Source organism: Psittacula echo, assembly GCF_963264785.1.
Source record: "Psittacula echo genome assembly, chromosome: 23".
NCBI classification, from domain to species: Eukaryota; Metazoa; Chordata; class Aves; order Psittaciformes; family Psittacidae; genus Psittacula; species Psittacula echo.
Window position 1 is genome coordinate 6409053 of NC_137748.1, and position 24271 is coordinate 6433323.

Genomic DNA, 24271 nt, shown 5'->3' on the forward strand with positions numbered 1-24271 from the left:
ACCAGGTCTTACTTTGGGCTGCCTTGTGTGGGTGAGATGCTGAGAGCCCCCTCTGCAGCGCTGGTGCTGGCTGTGTGAGGGTGCCTGCCCTGGCCTTGGGCATTAGGGTTTATTAATGCCATCCTCTGAAGTGTGAGGCCAGCACATGGAGGCTGATCACAGGGTTGATGGGCCCCGTGGCCCTGCTCTGGAGCAGCCTCCCATCACCTGGAGACCTACATATGTTTACTTGCAGGTGTGGACATCATAGACACGTATGCACTCCTGGCAGCTCACGTAGCAGCACCAGTGGAAGATGCAGTGACACTTCTCCTTCCGTTTCTCAGTCCTGGTGTTGTGGCCGCGACCGCAGCACAGCAGGTCACAGCCGTCGATCCCGTGGGAGGTGACGTTGCATGTTCTGTCCCTTGTCCCAAAGGAGCCCGTCTCTGGGTTGGGCTCACAGAAATTGGGGGAGTTCTCATAGTAGACCAGATCCCGCTCTGTTGGCGGCTTGAAAAGAGCATACTTGGCCCTCAGAGTTTCTACCCAGCCCCGAGACTCGCGGTGCTTTTCTACCACCATCTCGGAGGCACTGTCGTATTTGTCCTTCAGGTAGTCCCCGATAGCCCGGAAATCAGGCTGGGCCCACCAGCAGGTCTTGACCTCACAGCTTCCCGAGAGACCGTGGCACTTGCACTTGAGGTGCATGTGGTCCAGGATGGTCTGTCCAGGGCAGAGAAAACAAGGTGGTCAGCAGCGGGTTGGGATGCCCAGGGTGTGATCACCTGCGTGTGCTACCTGGCTTTAAACATCTGATCTGAGCTTGGTCTGGAAAGCACGGGCTGGGTGTGAAGGTGGGGGAGCTGTGATGGGTGGCAGAAACATCTCACTGCAAAAGCGTAGCTGCTCTGATCCTCTGTCCAACTCAATCTAATCCCAAGGTCCAGTCATAGCATCCCAGCCTGGTTTGGGTTGGAAGGGACCTCAAAGCTCATCCAATTCCAACCCATGCCATGGGCAGGGACACCTTCCCCTAGAGCAGCTTGCTCCAAGCCCCTGTGTCCAACCTGGCCTTGAACACTGCCAGGGATGGGACAGCCACAGCTTCTCTGGGCACCCTGTGCCAGTGCCTCAGCACCCTCAGTTTAGCTCTTCTTAACCCCTGGCTGCCTGTTTGGGGATAGTGAAAATGCTGTGCCCTGGAAAATAACCCTGGAGAGCTCTGGCCCAGGTGTTATTGTGGTCCCATTACACCAAGGGGAGTCACACATGAGGCATAATGGGAGCTCTGGACCCGCTGAGCACTCACCGTCCTGCCAGCCTCGTTGTTGTGCCTGTTCATGGCGGAGCGTGCGTCTGGCCGGTTCTCTCTGGCATCAGCGAATTCCCGGGACACCAGCACTCCGAAGTCGGCATCCTCGCTGCATCCCCCCCATTTCCAGCCATCTCCTGGAGGTCCTTTGTGATGGGAGTCACAGCCGCAGATGGTGGACGTGCCCTCAGCACAGGAGCGGGTTACAGCAAAGGCCACCCCTGCTGATGCGATGGCGTGGACAAAGGCAGACTCACGCGTAGCTGGGAAGAGATAGAGCCCATGGGGTTATCAGTCAATGTCACGCTTGTGTTTTCTTTCCTAACCTCCTTCAGCATCATAGAACCACAGAATCCCAGATTGGTTTGGGTGGGAAGGGACCTTAAAGCTCATCCAGCTCCAACCCCCTGTCATGGGCAGGGACACCTTCCACTAGAGCAGCTTGCTCCAAGCCCCTGTGTCCAACCTGGCCTTGAACACTGCCAGGGATGGGGCAGCCACAGCTTCTCTGGGCACCCTGTGCCAGGGCCTTACCTAAATCTCATCTATATTTCATTAAAAACTGAAAATCTATTTTATTACTCTTTAAATGACGTGGATCAGGTGCTGCTGGCAACACCTGAAGCACACAGGCAGCAGCAGGTAGAAGTTGTGACTCCAGGTCTGCAGCAGTGACCTGGCTCTTCAGCTACAGAGCTCTGCTTGGGTGTTCTTAAAGCCTCTTGGGGTGTTTTACAGTGTTGTACTATTTCTCCTCAGTTTGAAATCAACCAGAGCTCGACCGTTGACTTCAAGAAGGCTGCACTAAATACAGGCTCTCCCAAGCACAGCCAAAGCAGTTATCTCAGTCTCAGCTTTCTCCTTGAGGACATCTTTTGGTTGACATCTCTCAGGTTTGCCACAGGCTCTACTCTGCCCTGGTGAGACCACATCTGGAATACTGTGTCCAGTTCTGGGCCCCTCCGTTCAAGAAGGACAGGGAACTTCTGGAGAGAGTCCAACGCAGGGTGACAAAGATGATTAAGGGAGTGGAGCATCTCCCTTATGAGGAAAGGCTGAGGGAGCTGGGTCTCTATAGTTTGGAGAAGAGGAGACTGAGGGATGACCTCATTAACGTTTATAAATATATATATAAATATATATATAAGGTGAGTGTCATGAGGATGGAGCCAGGCTTTTCTCGGTGACAACCAATGGTAAGACAAGGGGTAGTGGGCTCAAACTGGAACACAAGAGGTTCCACTTAAATTTGAGAAGAAACTTCTTCTCAGTGAGGGTAACGGAACACTGGAACAGGCTGCCCAGGGAGGTTGTGGAGTCTCCTTCTCTGGAGACATTCAAAACCCGCCTGGACGCCTTCCTGTGTAACCTCATCTAGGTGTTCTGCTCTGGCAGGGGGATTGGACTAGATGATCTTTTGAGGTCCCTTCCAATTCCTAATATTCTGTGATTCTGTGATTCAGGCTGCATAAGTGCAGCACCCTTGTGAATGACACTAGAGTGCTTTGACCCTATGTGCCACCTTAGAAAGATGGAGACTTGAGGTCTTCACATCCGGAGTAGATGTTAGAGTCAATCCAGCCTCATCCCTGATGTGCAGGAGACCAGGAAGGTGCTGAAGGCAGGTGTCTGGGGTCTGTTGCTGGTGGATGGTGCCCCTGGATGCAGGAGATGTTTCCAGCTGCCTCATGGGTGTAGCTTGACCAAATGAACAAGGCAGTCCTCAGCGGATGCGGGATAAAGTCAGGATTTTCTGCTGGCTCAGACCAGTGATGACCTTGGAGCCCATCGCCTGCTTCCAGAGCAGGAGCCAGGAACCATCCCTCAGCTGCCCCTGCCTCGTGCCCTGGGGAGGTGTTTGCTGCACCAGGTCTTGCTCCTGGGCTGCAGGCTTCTCTGCAGAGGTGGGGTAGAGCTTCCAACAGTCAGGCAGCTCAGACTTGGCTGTTTTCACCCTGTTCAGGCGGTTGGAAGGGGCAGCTCGTGGGTATGTGCCAGCTGTGGAAATGCACATCTCTGCTGCAGCGCGGAGAACTCGGATCCGGGTGCCGAACATGATCCTAAACCAGGGCTGCTCAATCCCATGGGATTTTGCTTGCTTTAATTCAGACTCTTCCCTTCCTTGCCTTTCCCACCTCTGATAACACCAGCAGAGATCCAGCCTCTACCTGCTGCAGTTTTCCTTACATACCTTTCACCAGCTGCTTATGCTGGGACCACTGGGGCCTATGGGTTGAAGATCACTGCTTCAACTGGAGTGGTTCAGCCTGACAAAGGCTATTTGGGTGGCCTGTGATCTACAGCAGATCAGATTAGAGGAGCTAGCGAGCCCTTCTGGCCTCAGACCAGGACAGCTCGGGGGCAGAGGAGGAGAACACGAGCCGCCCTCTCTGCTGATGTGCCTTTGCTTCCCACCCCGGGGAGGGAGATGAGAAAGGGATGTGAATGGGATGGAGAGGCACCGCGTGTCTGTGCGGAGCATGGATGCTGGGATGGGGGCCGAGCTGGGGCTGGTGCTGCCATGGCCAGGCAGAGGTGGGATGCAAACCACCCTCAAGCTGCCCCCCAGCACCCCCCGGTGGGGAGGAAGGAGCTGCGAACGCGAACGCTTTGCCTTGAAATTCAGCCCAGGGTCCAAGCGAGGAGCTGGGAGCATTTCCCAGAGATGAAATGCGGGAAGAGCATTCCCAGAACCAGGGAAGGGGCTGGCCCGAGAGGATTAGAGCCGCCTTGACAGTGCACGGCTGCGACTGTCTCCCAGCCGGGCCCGTTACCTGCTGGGACCCTCAATTTGCCATTGTTCTCGCGGTGTCACACTCTATTACCAGCATAATGCCGAATGTTTCCGCCGGGCCAGCGTACCCACGGCACAGAGCACTGGCATTCCCCAGGAGCACCTCGTAGCAACGGGGCAATGTTCCCCTGTCCTGCCGTCACCCTCCAATCCCGCCAGCCCGGCTGGGAAATCCCTATTGATGGCGCTCCCCAGCCCCCTGCCACCGGATCAGAATGGCTAAAGGGCGTGTGAATGCTGCAGTGATTTGAAACGACTGCAGCGCTGGGATGGTATCGCTCGCCCTGCCTCACAGTAGGGGAGGAAGCTTAGCTCTTTCTCATCGGTATAAGCTTATTTTTCTCTCTCCCTCTTCTCTTTTTCCCTCCCCCCTTTCCCTTTAAGCTGCTGAGTTTATATCAAGACGGCCCCTGATCCCACACACCCCTTGTGTAGATGCAAATGACTGCAAGTGTCATGGCTGAGAAAAGCCATGGGTTATCTCAGCGCGGGGCTGGCTTTTCACAGCTCGTGGCAGGGGCTTAGATGAGCACACAAGGACCCCCAAAGGCAGCCCAGGCCCAGCTGCCTTCTCTGCACCTGGCTCCTTGCACCGCGAGGCGCTGCCCTGGCCGGTGCCAATGGCAAGGGGATTGAGCCCGACCATGGCTGAGGAGGAGAGGATCCTCCTGGAGCACCAGTGGCATCTTCCTGGACAAGGAGAGCACACAAAGAGCAGCTGCGGTGCGAGGAGGCAGGGGAAGAGCCATTCCCCCGTTGCGGGGGGTGATGCAGGAGCTTGCTCCTGCCAAGCTCCCTCCTGCAGACCCAGTCCTGCCTGCAGCTCAGAGACCTCTCCTCTATCCCAGGAGTTGCTCTCCAGATGCCTCTGGGGCATTCCTGCCTCCTGCACTCACAACCAGCTCATCACAGGCACAGTGCTTTAACCAAAACCATGGACTTTATCACTTCCTCACTGCTCGCTCTCCCAGAGCAGCAGGAAGTCACCTGGCTTTGGGGCAGGGCTTGGCTGGAGGAGACCTTGTCCTTTAATAAGAACTGACCTTATTTTAAGTAGAAAAGGGAAGGAGAAGAGAGGGAAGGGAAAAGCAAGTTTTTCTTCCCTCCTTGTCCCAGACTGCACACCTGCAGTATAAATCATCTCTGGGAATTTGCTTGTAAAAACATGATCTTACCCTGCATCCTGGGATTGGGTTTGCTTTTGGTGGTTGGGGTTTTTTCATCAGAGCCCAAGTTAGAAAAAACAACGTGCAAAAAATAGGAAGAGGAAGAAAACTTGCAGGGAGATGATCAGTGTGGCCCTGGAGAACCAACCAGCTGTGAAGGGGGAGATGGTGAAGCTGAGAAGTGAAGCGCGATGGAGATGGGTTGGGAGGCTGTGGAGTGACCTGGTGGCCAGAGCCTGCAGGGCCGTTTCAGAGAGGGATGTGCTATGCTCCCACACTGACACCAGCACTCAAAGCCTGCATGATGAGCCCAGAAGGAGCAATGAAGAATGGCTTGAGTATGTGGGCTACAGAGGGTCCACGCAGCCCAGCCACTGCAAGCTTTCCCCACACTGCCTTGCTCCTCAGACTAAGCTCTCCGTGAATGGATGCAACCCTGATTAACATTTTGCAGCTTCTTTAAACTGAAATTATCCTCAATTTCTTTTTTAGGCTGTATTAGAAGTGATTTTCTATGCTATTGTAATGAGAAATGCACCTTTGAAGTTTTTTCCATAATAGCTTCAATCTGCTTAAGGGAGTAGTAGATGAGATTAACCTAAATATTGCTCTTTGATACTTAGAGGTGATTTCATCCAGGTAGTTATCATAGCTTAAATGCTGGCTATTTTGGGCTTACTATTTAATGCATATTGGCCTAGTGCACAGCCCAAGCTGCAGTAGTGATTGTCTGGTTTGAGCCTTGGTTTGTGTGGTAACCCCCCTCTGGTCCTGGAAGTCAACAGAGGAAGGGAGCACAGCAATAACAGTGACAGATGCTCAGGGCCAGACATGAAACCCAACTGGCAACAACTGCAGATCTCAGTTCAGTTTATGGGCTCAAAACTCTTGGTTTCTGTTGGTGCTGCATCTAAGGAAAGTGGGACAAGAGCTTGGGAGAAGGTGATGCTGTGAAGGCAACAGATGTGTCCAGGAACACTGCCCACAGCGCCCCTGGCAGTGATGAGCAGGGTTGGTTCCCAGATTCATCACTGCTAATGAGATCTATCAGAGCACGACAAAAGCCTTTTTGTTGCCAAGGTTATCTCTTCCTTCAGCTGAGAAAGCAGTGGCTGGAAAGGTTGTGTTTGTATAGAACCATACAATCCCAGCCTGGTTTGGGTTGGAAGGGACCTCAAAGCTCATCCAGCTCCAACCCATGCCATGGGCAGGGACACCTTCCACTGGAGCAGCTTGCTCCAAGTCCCTGTGTCCAACCTGGCCTTGAGCACTGCCAGGGATGGGGCAGCCACAGCTTCTCTGGGCACCCTGTGCCAGCGCCTCAGCACCCTCACAGGGAAGAGCTTCTGCCTAAGAGCTCATCTCAGTCTCCCCTATGGCAGGTTAAAGCCGTTCCCCTTGGCCTGTCCCTACAGGTCAAAAGTGTGACTACTGACATTGCAAACATCATCGCTACATGGATGAAATGAGCCTCATCCCCTCTCCTCCCATTAATTTTCAAGGCAGCAGTGAGAAGACATCAGCACAGTTAAAGATGTCAATAATAACCGCAACCAAGTGGGTTGGACTTTGATATATTGTTGTTTGCAGATGATGCTGTTTATATTTAACTGTTCTCCTTGTAGGTTAGTGAGACACCAGGATAACCACGCATTGCAAGCTCAGAGCCTGGCTGTGCTCTCTAGGAGATATCGATGCGTCAAGGTTTGACTGGGGAGAGCTGCGTAACAAATGTTCTCAATAATTCTTCCCCATCTGTCAGAGGAGTTTCAGAGCTAGGGGTGATATTTTACTGTGTCAGCTTGGAGTGCAGGGGGTGTTGAGGCATGTCCACACATGAGGTTCTGCTCTAGTCCCTGCAGCCCAGAGAATCCTTACATATTCTTCATGAATTCAAAGTTCAGTTTGCTTATTAGGAGGAGGATGGGTCAAACCCAATTTTCAAGTGCTTTCCTGCTGACTGCAATGGTGGTGGGAGATTTTCGGTGCCTGAACGCTGTAACAGCTCTTTTCTAATGTGTTCAAAGTGTTTATGATGGGTTTTTTTATGACAGTTTTTAAGAACATTCCAACTTTCTGCTCTTGTAAGAGCTGAAGTTCAGGCCCTGCCTTTATCGGGCACCAAGCTATAGCGTGGCAAGCCTTGGTGACAAGTTACTTGACAGGAGATACAGCAGCTACCCCAAAATACATCCTGGCAAGCCAGGGCGGAATTGAACCTCATGGTTCCTCTTAGCGACGAATCACACTTTAATCCAAATGAGTTCCTTCCACTGACACAAGCTGCTGCTGTTCCAGGAAGCTGTGCCAAGGCTGACAAAAAATGGCATCAAGTGTTCATGTGTGGAATATTGGAGCTTTGTAGGGAAGATTCCCCAGGAGATTGGCACGCTTCAGGGACTGTTGGGAAATAGCCTCATGTCCTGGTTTCAACCCAGGTTTCTCCAATTCCCCAAAGGCCACAGCATAAGATTCCCATTTCCAAAGATTAATTCACTTTCAGTAACTAACCTTCATTGGACTGCAGAGGCTTGGTGCATGTCGATACCATCCCCTAGTGGAACCCCCATTGTTGGAACTGGATGATCTTAAGGTCCTTCCAACCCAAACCAGTCTGGGATTCTATGATACCAGTGAAGCTTTGGGAATGGTTTTAGTTACATACACGAAGCTGTGGAACCAAGACATGTCTGAACTCAACGTGGAGTCAACAAAATCCATGGGATGGGTTGGAGAGAAGGGGAGGTTTTTATCCACTCTTTGGTTCAGTTTCATGGGAATGCTTTTTGATCTAAGGTCTTGGATTGCTAACTGGACATGGGATAGATTATCTGTCACCAAAGCCCTCCAGCACCCTCCTATGAGTCTGGATTTGGCTGCAGGGCAGAGGTGCAGGTCCCCATCTGTCTTGGCGACCGACATCTCAGGTTTCCCAGTGTAATGCCCAGGTTGTGACCTCATTGGGAATCTGGACTTCATTGTGCCTTATCAAAGAGCTTCCAATGTGCCAGATCCACACCAGTGGGTCTAGAAAGGTGGTCTTTCAGGAGGAAGTGATGAAGGGGAGCAAGCACAAGTGTTTGGAGACAGGAGAGGGAAAATACATTTCCTTTCCCTCTTCTTGTTCCCAGGCCTGACCATTTTGGTTGAAACCCCAACTAAGCCTTATCAGAACCTTGGTTTTGAACCATGGTTTCTCCCTGGCCTCCTGGGTAGACAATGCTTCAAAGGGCCTGCCTTGACCCCAAGCAGCTTGACCCCAACCCTCTTCCTTGGCTTTTTCCCTTTGTTTGGAAGTGCTGCAGCCCTGGGCAGGCAGGATGGAGCCCATGATCCTGAAACGTGTGAGCATAGAATCATAGAATAGTTAGGGTTGGAAAGGACCTTAAGATCATCTAGTTCCAACCCGCCTGCCATGGGCAGGGACAGCCTTCCCCTTCCTATACTTTATCTGCTGAGAGCTCCTGGGAGGGGAATGGACCCTTTCCTCGTGACCCCTTTTGATGTAAGACTCCAAAAGAAAACTGGGAAAAAGAAACTGGAGAAATGAAAGCTGGGATGACTCTTCCCAGAACATGCTCCCAGTAGGACATCCTTCCTGCATCCAAAGCCAAGGGGAGATGTGACAGCTCTACCCCCCCAAAACCCTATTTGTCCACAGCCCCCCAGCTCTGCTGGTTACCTTTGTCCAGGACTGGCCCGAAGATGGCCAGGCTGTCATCGATGGTGGTGCAGTTCCAGCGCCGGCCCCGGAACTGGTGCTGGCATTCCTGGATGCCCAACTTCACCCCCTCGGCCACACTGGGCATGATCTCAATGTAGTTGCGGCAGAAGCGGAGCTGCTTGGGGACGAGGCCGGGGATGGAGCCGCAGAGGATGGGCTGGGACCCCAGAGAGCTGTACTGCTGACCTAGTGCAAGGGACCTGCAGGGACAGAGGACAGCGTAGGGTTGGGAAACCAACTGGCACTGCTTTGCTGCCCACAGCTTTACCCACAGAAGGGGACAGACGCATTTTCCCAGCATCAACTCGCAACCCAGGCGTTCACACTCAAGGGCAGGACCACAAAAGCTCTGCTGGGCTGCGAGGCTCCTGTTCATCACTGTGTGTACAAGAGTGAGCAGATGGATGTGCACATAAAGGAGGGGTCTGCGTGTGTGTGAGCGCAGTGCACAACATGAGGAGCTTGAATGCCTATGGCAAACGCAGGGGGAGTCTGTTTCTCTGCTTAATCCCTTAAATCCCCCAGGAGTCCCTTCACTGTCAGGCCACTGACTCCTTCCCATCTGATAGTGCTAGACATAGGAAAGCTGTGGATCCAGCAGTTTCAAGTTGACTCTGTGTGATTCCCCTTGGTCTGGGATGAACTAAGCTATGGAAATAAATGGTCTTGTGCAGATCTTCTTACTGCAATTTCTGGTGGGTACATCCTTGCATCCTCGAAGAGGTTGGAATTACCTCCTCATTGTCTCAGCAGGGGAGACACTGTGCCCACCCTCTCAATTTCATCCTTCCTACAGAGATGGCCAGCGAGCCCATCTTCTCTTTGGGCCACTGGTTGGGAAGACACATGGTATCCAGAGAAATTAGACCTAGTAGTATTTGAAAGTGGCAGAGTTTGGCCAGATTAGATATATGGAAAGGATATATATGGATAGATATGTGTCCAAGATACATGAAAAGGAGTTTTTAGGATGAACTAAGTAAGTTTTCCTGCCAGTGAGAGCCAAAGCTGATGGGACATTTCTTCTTTCCCCTCTGCCTATGGGACATGTAGCACCAGACTTCCTTTGGCTCTAAGTCTTGGGCAACGTGGTGTAGGGTGAGGTGTCCCTGCCCATGGTAGGGGGTTGGAACTGGATGATCTTAAGGTCCTTTCCAACCCAAACCATTCTATGATTCTATGATTCTTTGTGAGTGTTGGGGAGCCTCAGCACTGTCATTTTCTCCCTTTGTCTCAGCATCAACTCAATACAGCTCCTCTTGCCAAAATCTCGAGAGCCACGACCATCAGCGCTCCTTGAGGGCTCCAAGGACCTGCTAGAAATGAGACCCTTAAAACACAGCATTTCCCCCCCTGCATCTCAGGTCACAGCTTCATCGTGTCACAAGGCAAACATCCTTCCTGCCTGTGCCCTCTAATGCCTTGTCAATGCCCTGTATCGATCCCTGCAACTCTCATAATGCACTGAGAAAACTCGGGATCAGCAGCAGAAAACCAGGTCCTAGCTGAGCTCTCGTTTGCTGCCCGCTCTCCTGGAGGAAAAACTTCCTCTGCCCGGGGGTTTCTCTTTGTGCTGTTTTGAGACATATTTGGCATTTTCCTGTTCTGGGCCATGTTCTGTTTGAAAGGGACAATTGTAGAGGCTGGGACCTCCTGGTTTGCAGTGCTGAGTTGCCATAGGGTGATGCATTGAAATGCACATTGGCATCCAGGAGTTTTCCTGCTGGCTCCTTCTCTCCATTTAGTGCTGTATGAGCCCTTCCCAGCTCTCACCAGTTTTGCCCTTTTCCCCTTCCTAGCAGAGGCCTCCTCACACACTTGCGTTACAGGTCACTAAAGGGCTGTGCAAAGTCAGCGCAAGCAGAGGTGTGGGGTCCATGCAAACCTTCCAGGAGAGCCAGACCCTGTTGGTTTTGTCTTAGTGCATTGGAGCTGTCTACCTCGGCCTGATGCAATGCTCAAGGGGTCTTTACCAAGTGGCAGAGGTTCATTTTAAGCTCAGAGGTCATGAATCTCACCCCAACTTTGACGCAAAGAAGTACCTGCAGTTGCTAACTCCAACCTTTGAAGGGGGTGTTATAGCTGGTATAATGTTCATATCTTTTAATTCTTATAATTTGCTGACAGCAGCCCTTTGTGAACAGGGCAAGACACAAATCCTTGGGTTTGCCTGAAGATCAAGAAAAGCAAGAGGGAAATTGTTGCAAGTCAAAGCATGCAATATGTATGCACATGTGAGCTTGAGAAATGCCAGGTCTTGACTGAATATGGAGAACAAAAGGATGGCAGAGTTCAAATAAGGAACGTTGCAGTTGAGTCAGGAACTGGAGAGCTTTAATGAATCCCAAGCCTTTGCTCATTAATCACCCACTATTCAATCTCTACTGCATGTGTCTTGAGTTTCGAGCTTCTCTGTGGAATGGGCACTTGCATCCTCATTGTGAGATGCCACCATTGCCATAAACTCCCTACCAGACTTTACAGTCCTATGAAAACAGGTAGGAAATTAATTCTTTTTTATAAAAATAGATTGAAGTGCCAAAGCATCAGGGGCTGATCCCTTGAACATGGGTGAGTCCCATGGCCGTCAGCCTGGATGTAAGGATGTATTTCTCTGTTACTGCCCTGGAAAGTCTCTGTAGACTTTACACCCTGGTGTGATGTGACCTCTTGAACAGAGGAGGCTGGTTTTCCTTTTCCAGCTGGTGTGTTTGAAAACCACCTCCTTGTGTGTGTATAAATGCCATGATCTGCCCAAAATTCAGCAGCCCACAGGACCAGGTTCTCCCCAGTGAAGATTCTCCCTTCATTTAGTCACACTTAAGGGCTAGAAACCTCTCTAAAACCTTCACAAAGGCCACAGTTCATCTGGGAATCACTCCCAAACCTATGACTAATTTGAACTAGATTAAGCATCCTTCTGAGAGCTCTCCCAGAGGGACAGCTCAGCGTAGTTCAATGCCTCTAGGTCCTGGGTGACTTATTTATTGTCCACATGTAGATGAGGCCCCTCAGTGCCATGGATTAGTGGTGGCCTTGGCAGTGCTGGGGAACGGTTGGACTGGATGAGCTTAGCTTTCCAACCCGGTTGGTTCTATGATTCACGCAACAAAGTGGTGCCTCCATGCATGAGCTGTGTCCTACCTACAACTGCAGAGCCCTCTTCCAGCAACCTCTTCTAGGAGGGCTTAATCTCTTCCAAGCACTGCAGGACACAAGCATCTTCCCAAAGATGGGCAGTGCCCCATGAAAGGACCTTGGAAAGACCAAGGGGGGGTCAACCCATGTTGTTCCGGAGCACAGCACCAGTTGGTTGGGAACTTGGCACCCTGCTCCAATTGTGGAGGACTGTTGGTTATTTCCAGAAGGAACCAAGGAGGAAGCACTTAATGATCCTTCAATGAGTGTTCCGAGGGTTAGACAGCGTGTACCCTGCCTGTAATCCCAGATGAAGGGAGAGGTGCTTTTATTGCATGTGCTTTTATTTTGAGAGGTCAGAACGATGATTTCTCAGGTATAGCTAAAAAATGAATGCTACAAAGGGGTGCTGAGGAGCTGCTTCGGGTCTGAGGAATGACAGGGAGGTGCTGGTGTTGTTTTGTTTTAGCCTCCAATCCACACTGATGTTGAAGTAGCTACTGAAACACATCCCAGGCTAAATCTGCATTAGGTCAAATGAAAAGCCCCATATCTTGAGCTTGTTCAGCCTGGAGAAGAGGAGGCTCCTTAAAGGGAGACCTTAGAGCAGCTCCAGTGCCTGAACGGGCTACAGGAAACCTGAAGAGGGGCTTTAGACAAGGGCCTGTAGGGACAGGCCAAGGGGAATGGCTTTAACCTGCCAGAGGGGAGACTGAGATGAGCTCTTAGGCAGAAGCTCTTCCCTGTGAGGGTGCTGAGGCGCTGGCACAGGTCAGCCTTTAGGAGCAGAGAGGCCAATTTCTTCTGAGGTCCCTGAGATGGGACCTCAGCCACTTTCCTAAGGGCTCAACAAGCCGTGTCCCACATAATTGCTAACTGGGCATTGAAGGAGGGTGTTTAGCCTGGCAGAGACACCACATCAGGAAAAGAAAGTGCCAGTGAGTAGATGGATGGCAGAGAAGGCAAGAAGAAGCTTGCCCTGTAGACAGACTGGCAGAGGATGGATTACTCTAAGCTCTGAGCATTTAATCCCAGGGAGACATGAATGGGAAGGAGGTTAATGGGTGCAGTGATACAGCAAAAAGGGAAAGCCAGAGAAGGAAGAAGCCAGGATGAGGCTCAAGGAAGCGTGTTGGGTAAGTGCTGGAAGGAGGTAGCTGGAGAGGGGGTTGTCCTGCTCAGGGTGGGCTCTGTGGGTGTTTATGCTGGGGAATATGAACCATCACTTTATGTATTTCTCATTCTGCAATTTCAACCATTCAAAAGATTGCCAAAACAGAGCATCCCTCCTACAAAGGAGCAGCCTGTTTGTCTTGCATGTTCTTCCCCCACTCTAAAACCAGAAGTCACTGTTATCAGTGGGATGTGGATTCTCATTCCCTGTACACCCTGAGTCCACGCACAGTCACTGTAGAGAAGCAGAACCACACTGCAGAAGAGCTCCAGTGACTCCACAGAGAGTTAGGGAGGGACTTCTCAAGTTAGGTCAGTTGAACCTGCCCTCGAGTCCCAGACAATGCCATGCACAGGGGCTTTACTGGGTGAAGGCCGGCTACAGAGAAGAGCAGAGCACCTCAGGATCTGAGCAAGGGCAGAAGGTTTATGGTGAGGCTTCTGCCGCATGAACTGAATTCAATCTTGGTTTATTCCACCTTGTTTTTCCTTATATCCTTTGGTCCTGTGGGCCTGACATGAGCTGCATCCCTGTGTATGGACCTGCACCCATCACCTGCATCCCTGCATCCACTCGGCCACTGTTTTGCACTGTTTTTACAGTGCAGGTTGCAGCTGAGCTGTGATAGAATGAAATGGAATGTCTCAGCTGCCCTGCACAAATGTTCCCCTGGCACTGACCCTGGTTTGGGTTTTGCTGAGTTTAGCAAGTCCCATTGGGTTTGGCTTTGATCAAAAGAGATGCCCGACCAGACACAAGTGAATGGGGGGGAGTGCTTGGCAGGGAGAATAAGGTGCTGGCAAAGGGAAGAGAGATGGAGCGGTTGGTTTGCTCTCTTCTTCTGGTCTGCTCTCTTCTGAGAGGGGTAAACTGTTGCACTGATTTTGCTTTATCAAGTGCCTTTTCCCTAGGTGGAAATGAGCTGAGTTTGGTTGAAGAAATGTAAATCCCCTAGAGGACACCTAATCTGACCTGAAGCGTTTGTCTCTTAGGTACTGCAGTTGTAGTCTGGAACATGGGAAGCACAGGAATACCTACTGAAAAGGAAAATGAAAGTAAAGGATGCCACAGGATAAAGTGCGTCAAGAATGACCGTCCTGGTGCTCACCTGGGCAGTCACAGCTTTCTGTGGCACTTTCCCCTTGCCCTGACAATACCTCTTCTTTCCCTTAGTGCTGCGGCAGGAGGTGGAATGAACTGAAAGACGAAGTGCCCAGCTCCAAGATGAGTCACGAGCCAGAAACAGGCTCTAAAGCATCGTCCTGACTCGGTGTCACTGAGCAAACCCACAGGCAGCAGCTCTGCTGGTACTGCTGGTGCCTGGCTTGCAGTGTTCACCAAAGGACACTCTTTCTGATATGTCTGATGGTACAAGAGCATCTCCTCAAGCCTGCAGTGTACGGGTATTGCTGGGGCACGTGAAAGCCTGATCACAGATGCGACATCTCTAACAGCAGCCACACAGTGCTTTAATGAAGCTTGCGTAGCTGTGAGTCACAGCCATCTACAATGGTATCTCCATGAGAATGCAACCATCGCCTTTGACATTCAGCAAAGTTAAATAAGACATCCAAGGGGAAAGAGGGCAGAGCCATGTTTATGAAATTGGATTATCCAGCTCCCAGGCTCTGAGGGTTGCCTACACCTTCCCTCCTAGACACATTAAGGGTAGGTTTGTCCCCCTGTTGCCTTCATTGAGTTCTGGCCAAGTGTGTGCTCTCTTGTCCAGTCAAGAGCACATGATGCTGCAAGCCATTGCTGCAGAAAGTGGAGTGGTTTAACCCTCCTCCTTGTTGTAAATAGGCTGTTAAACATGGAAAGGGGACAAAAGAGCAATAGCAGTGAGCTGAGGCAGTGGCTTATGTTGACAGTTTGATTAGTCTATTGGAAAGACTTCTGAGAGATTATTCAGTTACAGTGAGAAGAAGGGGAAGATTAAGACTTTGTGTCCAGCAGAAGAGGGCAGGACAATGGCTGGGGAGTGGGAATTCAGACTAGCAAAATGCAAAGGCACAAGTGTCAAAGGAAAAGACAAATGTCCAATGCTTGCTGCAGGTTCCTGTCCTCAGATGCAGCTTGTGCTTGTCTGAAAGAGCCGTTTGAGCTAATACAAATGAATTCCTCACCCTTGGGGTAAAAGGATCAAATCCAGTGATCGCAGTGCACAGCCCTGCCTGGCTTTGCAAGAATTTTTTCTTCCCCTGTCCTGTGGGTTTTTGAAGAGGAAGAGCCTATATGGCTTGTGTCCTGCTGTGATTTTTGCCATTATAGTCCTCTGCACTGACAGAGGCAGCAAAAGGAGGTGGATATGCTTGGGCAGCACTGGAGCAGCTTGGATCCAGCTGTAGTGTAAGGGGGGCTGCTGGGAAATCCATATTATTCCTTGTTTCCTCTCTGAACAAAGGTTAACTCTTCCATTATGTTTCAGTATCAGGTGATACACATGGAAGGACATGGGGGTACTGTATGGAACAAGTTTAAGCCAATTGAAATAACATTGTAAATGCAGCCTATGAATGAATCTAAGTCCCTAGTGCAGGGGATGGAGGAAGGATACTGGGTTCCCCAAATGGCTGTGCTGGACACCCTCCCAGTGCGGTAGCACGTGATGCTGAAATAGTGCCCTTGAACTCAAAGAGCACTGAGGAAAGTTCCTCTGTCCCCTGCAGATTATTTCTGGGTCTGGATCTGCTCTGTTCCTTTGTGATCCAAACAAGCCTTGTGAAGAGATCAGCTTTAAATTGTTTTCAAGTGCTCTGCCTGCGACTCATTTTGCGGAAGCATCCGTGGTCTGCAAATGCCAATGGAAACCTGAGAGCTGCTCCCACCACCCCAAGCAACCGGCGAGTTCCCTTCCATGCCCTGCAGTGTTTGCCTTCTGAGCACCTCTCTCATAGCCTCAGCTGGGGTTTGAGTCCTTATGGCTGCTTCAGCAGCACTAAGTGTAGTGTCCCTGGACCAAACCTGGATCAGTTTAGTGATCTATCATAGGCTTTCTGCATACCCTTTGCTTTTCTCTGTCCCCCATCCTTACCGGAGATAATATACCCTGCAGATAGCACCCTTGTCAGGCATTCCCAAAACTGTATGTTTGCTACCAGCATGGATCCTGCCCTGCACACCTGATCTGCACAGCAAAAGCTCTTTGTGTTGGAGATTGATGTCTTTTAGGTCACGACTTGGGTTGCCTCCTCTTAGCTCACGTGGACCATGGTGGAGCACGGAGCCAGAAGTACGTGGCTATGAGCTGCCTTGGCTCTCGTATGAGCAGTCCAGGCATCTGTATGTGTTAGAACAACAGCCCATCACTGATGTTGGTGGAGATGTGAGGAAGAGCCATGCTATTTTTGGATCTCCTGACAGAGAAGCAGATGTTCATTTCTCACAAGAGGATGGAGAGCACCAGGCATCATGACTGAGAAAGGATTAAGGTAAAATTATGCTCTGGGCTCCCCAGGACAGGCAGCCCCATGGACATACAGCCTCTTGTTCCCAGCTTGGGTCTGGATTTCTCTCCTGAGTTATTTGATGTGCTTCATCCTCAATGTCCTGCCCACACCCTTGAAGAGGCAGCCTGGCCCCGTGTCCTGTGCCAGTATCCACTCTCTTTGCAGTTCCTATGTCACCTTTAGGGTTGAACCTGCTGGTGACACAAGTGATTGCTATGGAGGGATCCAGGACCTGGATGCTCCTCAGATCAGATGTGGTTTAACGCATGGTCCAGCCTTGTCCCTCTCCCAGCCCAGCCAGCGAATGGAGCTTGGTCAGGTCCCTCTTGCTCCATTTGTGGGATTGAGAGTGGGGTCAGACCTGAGCCATTCACCTGCACTGGGGCCAGTTCCCTCTAATGTCAGAAGCTCTTTTCCTGAGGAGTCCTCACAACAACAAAGGGCTTCGTAATAGAGCAAGCAGATCCCTCTAGATCACTCCGGTTTCCCCTTGTCTGAGCATGAGCAAACGAATCTGCTGTTGCATCCCTTCCATTATCCCTCTGCCCACTGATGTGTGGATTAGTGTTGCTGCAGCAACAGCACTTTTGTGAGATGAGCCCATTCTGGGAGAGCTGCTCCAGTTTGGGTGACTCAGGGCTCTGTCATGGGCCTGAAAGTGATCTGACATCTGCTTCCACCCCTTTGTCTTGGCATCTCACACGGTTTGGCTCTGACTTATTTGACAGCAAATGCTGGAAGGATGGGAATGGGGGTGGGCAGGGCTTGGGAGCTGGAATCTGCTTCTCTTCCTGATGAATGCAGCCTGAATGAAGTTGGTGACAAGGGTTTGTGTCCAGGAACTGGGCTCCTTTATTGTCTTGTGCATCAGTTATAAATGTTATGTTCAGTAATGCCTGGTCAGAGCGATGTCACTCTCAGTTTAGAAAACACAATCAAGTGATTTGCCATGGGAGAGAATCTGTTCTGCAGGGATTGTGATAATATTCTCCCCTGAATTTACATAAATGCATATGATTTGCATATGCAAACAAAGGCTTCCAGGCTGTGACTGCAATAAACACAGCAAGATTTTCAGCACTGCAAACCCTTGCCTCCAAAGTGATTCGGAGAAAACTCCAAGAATAAACTTGCCAACATGAAATTCGCTTGGAGACGTGCTTGCTCCAAATCAGCGCATCCTGGCAGGGCTGTGGATCTGCAGTGCACAGTGTGTGACTATTGGCCTCCACGTTTGTTGGTGCTGCTGCCCCATCCCACTGCCAGTCCTGCCTGTGAGGCGTTCCCAGCAAAGCAATAGCCCACCACTTGGATTCACCTTCCTTTCCCACCTCTTTCCCCAGTGCTAGCACTGATGGAGGGACATTTCCTCCTAGGGAGGGAATGGGAGTGATGGGACATGCCATCCGGACACAAAGGGAAGGAAAAGACATCTCTCCACTCAGGCCAATGGGGATACTGGTCATCCCCTGTTGGTCAGTCCATGGGCCTCCAGTTTGGGGTGTTGCCTTGGGAGGCTTTGGTGATAGCTGACCTCAGTAGTGGTCAGTGTCAGCTGTCTGGAAGTCATCCACTGTGAGCCACCAGCTCTGGCATTGAAAAGTATCTGTTCAGTTCTCATATACTATGAGAACATCTAGTTGAACACCTTGGATAAGAATTGCTACATCCACCCCACTGCCCCACAATCTGGGGTGTGAGCTATGATGGGCTGCCTGTCTTTGGACAGCCCTTCATTGCACCCTGAGATCAGGATTGAAGGTAACAGAGGTGATTCTGCTCCTATAAACAGCCTGAGGGTACCCCAAAAAGGACGTGTTTTACCCAAGAGGAGACTGGATGCCATGATCTTGTATGGAGCGTGGCTCTGGCCACTCTGGGCAATGTAGCTGAGACTAAGGCACCTGGTTCTGCTGCAGCAGAATGAACTGGATCTTAAAGTGCTTTCTGTCAGATACAACATGGAAAAGCTGAGTTGAATCTTCTGTAAACCAGATCTAGAATTAGTTCGGATGGTTTATGGTGGTGAAGAATTGCACCTCTGCTATCCCTTTTCCATGGGGCAGCAGAGTGGTGGGGTGCTGGGCTCTAGAAAGATGGGAGGGACAAACTACCATGAACACTGCAGATAATGTTGAACTGGCTAATGCACTGGGTCTGCTCCAAAGGTCAATGTGGCCACTGTTCTACCTCCTTCACAAGTAATCTCGGTTATGCAGGTGTCATGGTTGAAACCCAGCCAGCAACTAAATACCAAGGGAAACACCGTGAGAAATAAGGCAAGGATAAAAGGTGGCTTTGCCCAGTATACGCAGGTTCCAGCAGTAAGCCAGGCCTCCTGAACTGGGCTAAGCAAGTTAGTTATTGCAGCGTGGGTAGGTGGAGTAGCATTGGTACTAGTGGTATGGTGGGGAGATGCCACCAGGGCAATGCATATCTGCCTCAGCTCTGGAAACAGCTGTGCTGAATGGAATGCCATCGTTCCTGAACATCTGGGAAGCCTCAACTGTGACCTCTGGGGATAAAAAGATGGTTTTCAAGACCTAGACTCTTTAGTCTGTGTAGATGATGGAGCTATCACCAGTGTCTCCCTATTGTCTGGCTGTTCCTAATTCTCCTTGTAGTGCCTTTGTGCAAGCTCATTTATCTGATCAAAGGTTGAGTAAAGGTTGCCCCCAAGGTACAAGACCACTATTCATAATAAGGCTGTGAAGACTGCAGACGAGGCCCCAGCAGACATGGGTTCAGACTCCTTCGCGGAGTTTGGTAGAGCTTAATTCCCTAAAACCATGATCCTGACCATTGTACCACTTGCCTTAGTTAGAGGCAAAAGCTCCCTTTTTGGAAGGTCTTATGTCAGCACCCAGGCTCTTTCAGCTTTTTCTCTTAACAGAAGCAACAGGCCATGCCCCACAGAAGGCACAAAGGAGATTTTCATTTGTTGAGGTCTTATTTTGAGGAGATTTACAGGGAAATAATCAGCAAACTGAAAAGAACAGTGAAAACGCACAGGTAACCATCACTTGGTGTAACTACGTAAAACAGAAACCAGGTGGATTTCATCAAAAAATCATTAAAGGTGAGTTTAAGATAATAAGGCCAGAGCACATACAGTGCAATAGTTAATTCTAAAAGGCAATTGAAAATCTTTTGCACCAGTGAAGAAACCCAAACCAAGCATTGTTTTGAGAGCATCAGCAGTATTAGGAAATCAGGTGAAAACCAAATCAGTGAGGAGGGAATCACACAGCTGAGGCATGGGATAGGTCTGCTATTCCCAGGCTGGGATCTGGGCTGGAGGCTGAAGTGGTAAGTCCTACAAGACAAGAAATCATTTTGTGAGGCTTGCAGATAAGCCTGGACCTGTCTGTATTGTACATGCAGCTGATGGGAGTCATCTGATGGACTGCAGACGTTTCAGCTGAGACCATTGTCCTGCTCTGCCACATAGAGCTCTGCATGTAAACCCCAATCTGCTAATGGAAGGCAGTAGCCAAGATGAAGCTACCTGCACTGCATCTACCCAGTGGGTGGAGAGAAGTGGGGAGTAGGGGTTTGAGTAGCACTTGTTAGGATGCCCTTGGAGCTGTGAAAAGCCCCGGTGACATTTTTCAAGGATCTTACTAACAATTCTTCACTATTTCTAGAAAATCACTGCAGGAAAACCGGATGAGTGTGAGACACAGAAAAAGGGTTAGAATAAAGAAGCAAACTGAGATTTTTATCACCTAACGCTAACCCCTTCCGTTTCGAACTTGGAGGGTCAGTTTGTTGAAAAGGTGGAGGAAGATCTCTGGTGTCTGAGACAGTGCTAGAAGGGCTCAGGAAAAGTGTTTCTCATTTGGAAGTGCAAGATGCAAGTACTGGGAAAGGTGCCAGTTAAACCTGATTAGATTTGTCAGGTTAGTTAAAACCTCATGGGTTCAGAGAATGGTGAAGAAGACAAATTAGCAAATCAGGAAACCCATCTTTAGCAAAGGAGTTTGAAAGCTCTTTTATCACAGCAGATATGCTTATCAAAACATGCTTCTTTCATGCTCTCAGAGGTGGGAAAGCAGCTACAGTGACAGTCATGGTGCTCACGTTTTTGTTGTTCCAGGGTAAATATTCCACTTCTCAAGCTTGTGCAATAGAAGCCCTTTCAGCCAAGGGTCACTCACAGTTTCTTTCTTAGGCGACAGTGGAGGTCTAACCTGCATCACCACTAGCCTGTCTCTACTTCATGTGTGGGATGTATGATCTGGAAGCAGGTAGGGCAATGCGTTAGACAAGGGAGATGAGATACACGTGTAGAAGATCATTGCCTGACCCAGTGGTTTGCAAATACCTTCTGGTTTATGGTTTGTTTGGCATTTTTAAGGAGTCCTGGCTGTACTCCTAGTCAGAGTAAATGATAAACGGAGGGTTCCTGGGCTGGAAGAGGTGAGGACTCTCAAGGTACTCCTAGTCCTAAGCTTTCTTTTCATAGATACTATCATAGGAAAAACTGTAAATCATATGCAGTTGATGTGCAGATAGTGTGAAAAAAGCTCTAAGTGTTAATCCCAACACAGTGTTTTCTCAGCCTATGCCCCATCAGATATGGCCTTTATCCTGAAAACTTCAGCTGAACAACCAGAAATAATACAGCCTGATATCAGAAGCTTTCCATTACACCCAGTATTGCTCTAATATTACCTGCAAACTGGGGTGATATTAAATCACTTCAGTTCGTAGAGACAAAATGAACTTCAGATCAAGTCAGCAAAAAGAAGATTACATCTGCCACCAGAATTAAAATTAAACTTGGAGTAATTTAAGGAACATGAGCTATAACTGTCTATGCATGACATATGTAAATTATACAGCCGAGTTCCTGGTGACACCTTCCCATTGCAGAGCCTTTAGGAAAATCATTGATGCACTGAGAGGTATTGGGAACTGAAGAGAGTGAGATTATGGATATAAACATGAGCTGGTGAACATCAAATTTGTCTCATTCCGGCAACAGCCAGTGGAAAATAGGTGTCTTGTCTGCAGTCATGAGGTGGCTCTGGCTACCAACAGAGGGAAGAAACCGGGTGATCAGACCTACAATACACTTTCTGGAGGTCCACCTTATGGACAGGTAGCAACAGACCATGCTTTGGTGATCTGCATATAGTAGGATCCTGCCTTTCTGGGATAGAATTCCCATTGCAATCGTCTCGCTATAAATTAAGATATTCAGAAGTAGTTTAATAACAATGCAGAGCTATGCTTTTAGGTTGAGCACAGTTTCCATTACAAGCCTCATACAGAGTCATTGCCTTTAGGAAACTGAGAGTATGAGTGTGCTCAAATAGAGAAAGAATGCCAGCCTCCTGGGTTTTTATTTTCAGGTCTGACTGTATCTCCCAAGACGTGATGTCCACAAGGTGTCATACCCATTTGAACACAAATAATAGCCACAAATCCACCTTCAAAAAGCCTTTGGTATGAGCATTATAATGTTGAAAAAGTGGTAATAGCTACTCAGAAGCATTTCTTGAATGGACAAACGCCTTGACTTTCACCAAGGACTTTGGATATGTCCACATGGCTGAGTGGCTGGAGTCTGAATCCAGAATTCCTTCTGTTTTAATGCTCAGGAATGTTCCATATTGGAGGTGCTGTCACATATTAAACCCAGCCAAACATGGGTCAGTGGGAAGACGGCAACTCATAGCTGCTAAGGCTCCGACTAGACCTGCCCTGGGTGTTTCATTCAGGCCTGGCAAAACTTCCAAAGCAGGCTCCAGTTGAGCCAAATTACCGTAGGTACCACTTTGGCTCAATCCAAGTCATGCAGCTCAGTTCTACAATGCTGAAAATGTTCACAGTGAGACTGACCCAAATGAACACCATTGCCAACCCAACCGACTATTTCTGTACGTTACGCATACTCTGATTGAAGCAGCTTGGTTCTCCTGCTGCAGGAGGTACCGCCCTCTTGCTCACATGGGGGTTTCTGTCCCACAGATTGTCAGCTACATGGTGAAAGTGTAATTTAAAAGTTAGAAGTGATTTAGGGATCTTAGAGCCTCCAAGGGCTCAGACTGCCCAGGTCTGTGCTGTGCCTGCAGGGATGGAGGAAGGGCTGGAGGCATTCTTACACCTCTCCTCGGCTCACACACCCAGTAGAGCAGTGACTGCACTACAGGACCTGGAGACCAACAGAGCCAAGATAGAAGTAGCAAGAAAGCATTAACTAGAGACCTGTCATGACCTAATTGAAGTGGCAATGGCTCATTTCTGGGCACAGAAGACATGTAGATATAGCAGGGGTGATGAGTGACCATCAGTTTCTCCTTGGCATGTGTGTTGGGCTGTATGTTGCCATTGTAAGCCTTGGGCTATCACATGTATGAGAGTTGTTTGATTATTAGGTCTTTGTGCAGTGGAGGTCTGCAAAGGTCCAAGGACAGCAGCTCCTCACCTGCATGAGAACCTGGCTTAGGACACACCACCCTGAGCAAGGAGGGTGCAATCCTGCAATACTGAAGTCCCAACTTGTGGCAATTGTCCCTTTTTATATTGTTTGACACTACAGAATGAACATTAACTCTATCATATTTGTAAGAGCCTTTCAAGAAGCCACAGGCTGTTGAACTGCCCTCTGCATCCTCTTGGCCAGATTAAATAAGCTCAGGTCCCACCACCTTTCCTGGTGAGCCATGTGCCCCAAATCCTTTACCATCTCGGAGGCACCCACTGGCCTCTCTCCAGTTTCTCTACATCCCTCTTGAGCTAATGCAGGACACTTCTCACTGCAGTATTACAGGTGCCCCAAATGCCAAGCAGGCAATGACAGCTGCCTTCAATCTGCTGCCCACACTCCTCCTCCCAGTGCAGCCCAGCACACAGCTCAATGTGTCTGAGATGAGCAGAGCTCTGAGTTCATGCTCCTGTGGGTAACCACCATCACCAGTTCTCTGTCTGCACACACACACAAGGCTCTGTCGGTAGGGTGTGAAGTTTCTACCTGACCACATCAAGGTGAGTGTTGCTGTATAGCTGGGAAACAAGTCAGGTGAATCCCCTGGCCGGCAGCCTCCAACATCCCCAACACCCCACAGCCTAGAGTAAGGGGTGGCCAAAAGTGCCCCCTGAATTCCCAATGCTCTTACATGGGGTGCCTTCGGCAGGTGCTTCACTTCATCAAGTGTTGCTTTTAATGAAAGATTCAAATGAAAAGCAACCAGTTCACAGTTAAACTGTCCCTTAAAAGCTCTTTGGAACCACCTGCATTTACTTCTGAGTTTAGTTACAAGAATGGTAACTGCTCTAGTGGAAGGTGTCCCTGCTTGTGGCAGGGGTTTAGAACTGGATGAGCTTTAAGGTCCCTTCCAACCCAAACCAGGCTGGGATTTTGTGATTTCTGGCTTAAGGACAGAAACAGTTTTAAGTCTTTATGTGAGTCAGAGCCCGTCTCCCTGTGCTTGTCTGCCTCCAGGATTGTGTTGGCACTGCAGGACAGAGTGGATTCCTGGGGCTGGGGCACTCCTGGGTTAGGTTTTGAGGGAATGAGACTT

At 49.7% G+C, this 24271-nt stretch overlaps 1 protein-coding gene across 1 annotated transcript in view; it reads right to left on the reverse strand.

Annotated features, from left to right (window-relative positions):
- Positions 1–225: 225 nt before the first annotated feature.
- Positions 226–24271, reverse strand: part of WNT3 (Wnt family member 3) — a gene marked incomplete at both ends in the record, with an annotated part of 29812 nt that continues 5766 nt past the window's right edge. The window contains 3 exons of the mRNA XM_080633712.1: positions 226–705; positions 1292–1557; positions 8937–9178. Coding sequence (XP_080489838.1) covers positions 226–705; positions 1292–1557; positions 8937–9178 — 988 coding nt within the window. The remainder of the gene's footprint in view (positions 706–1291; positions 1558–8936; positions 9179–24271) is intronic.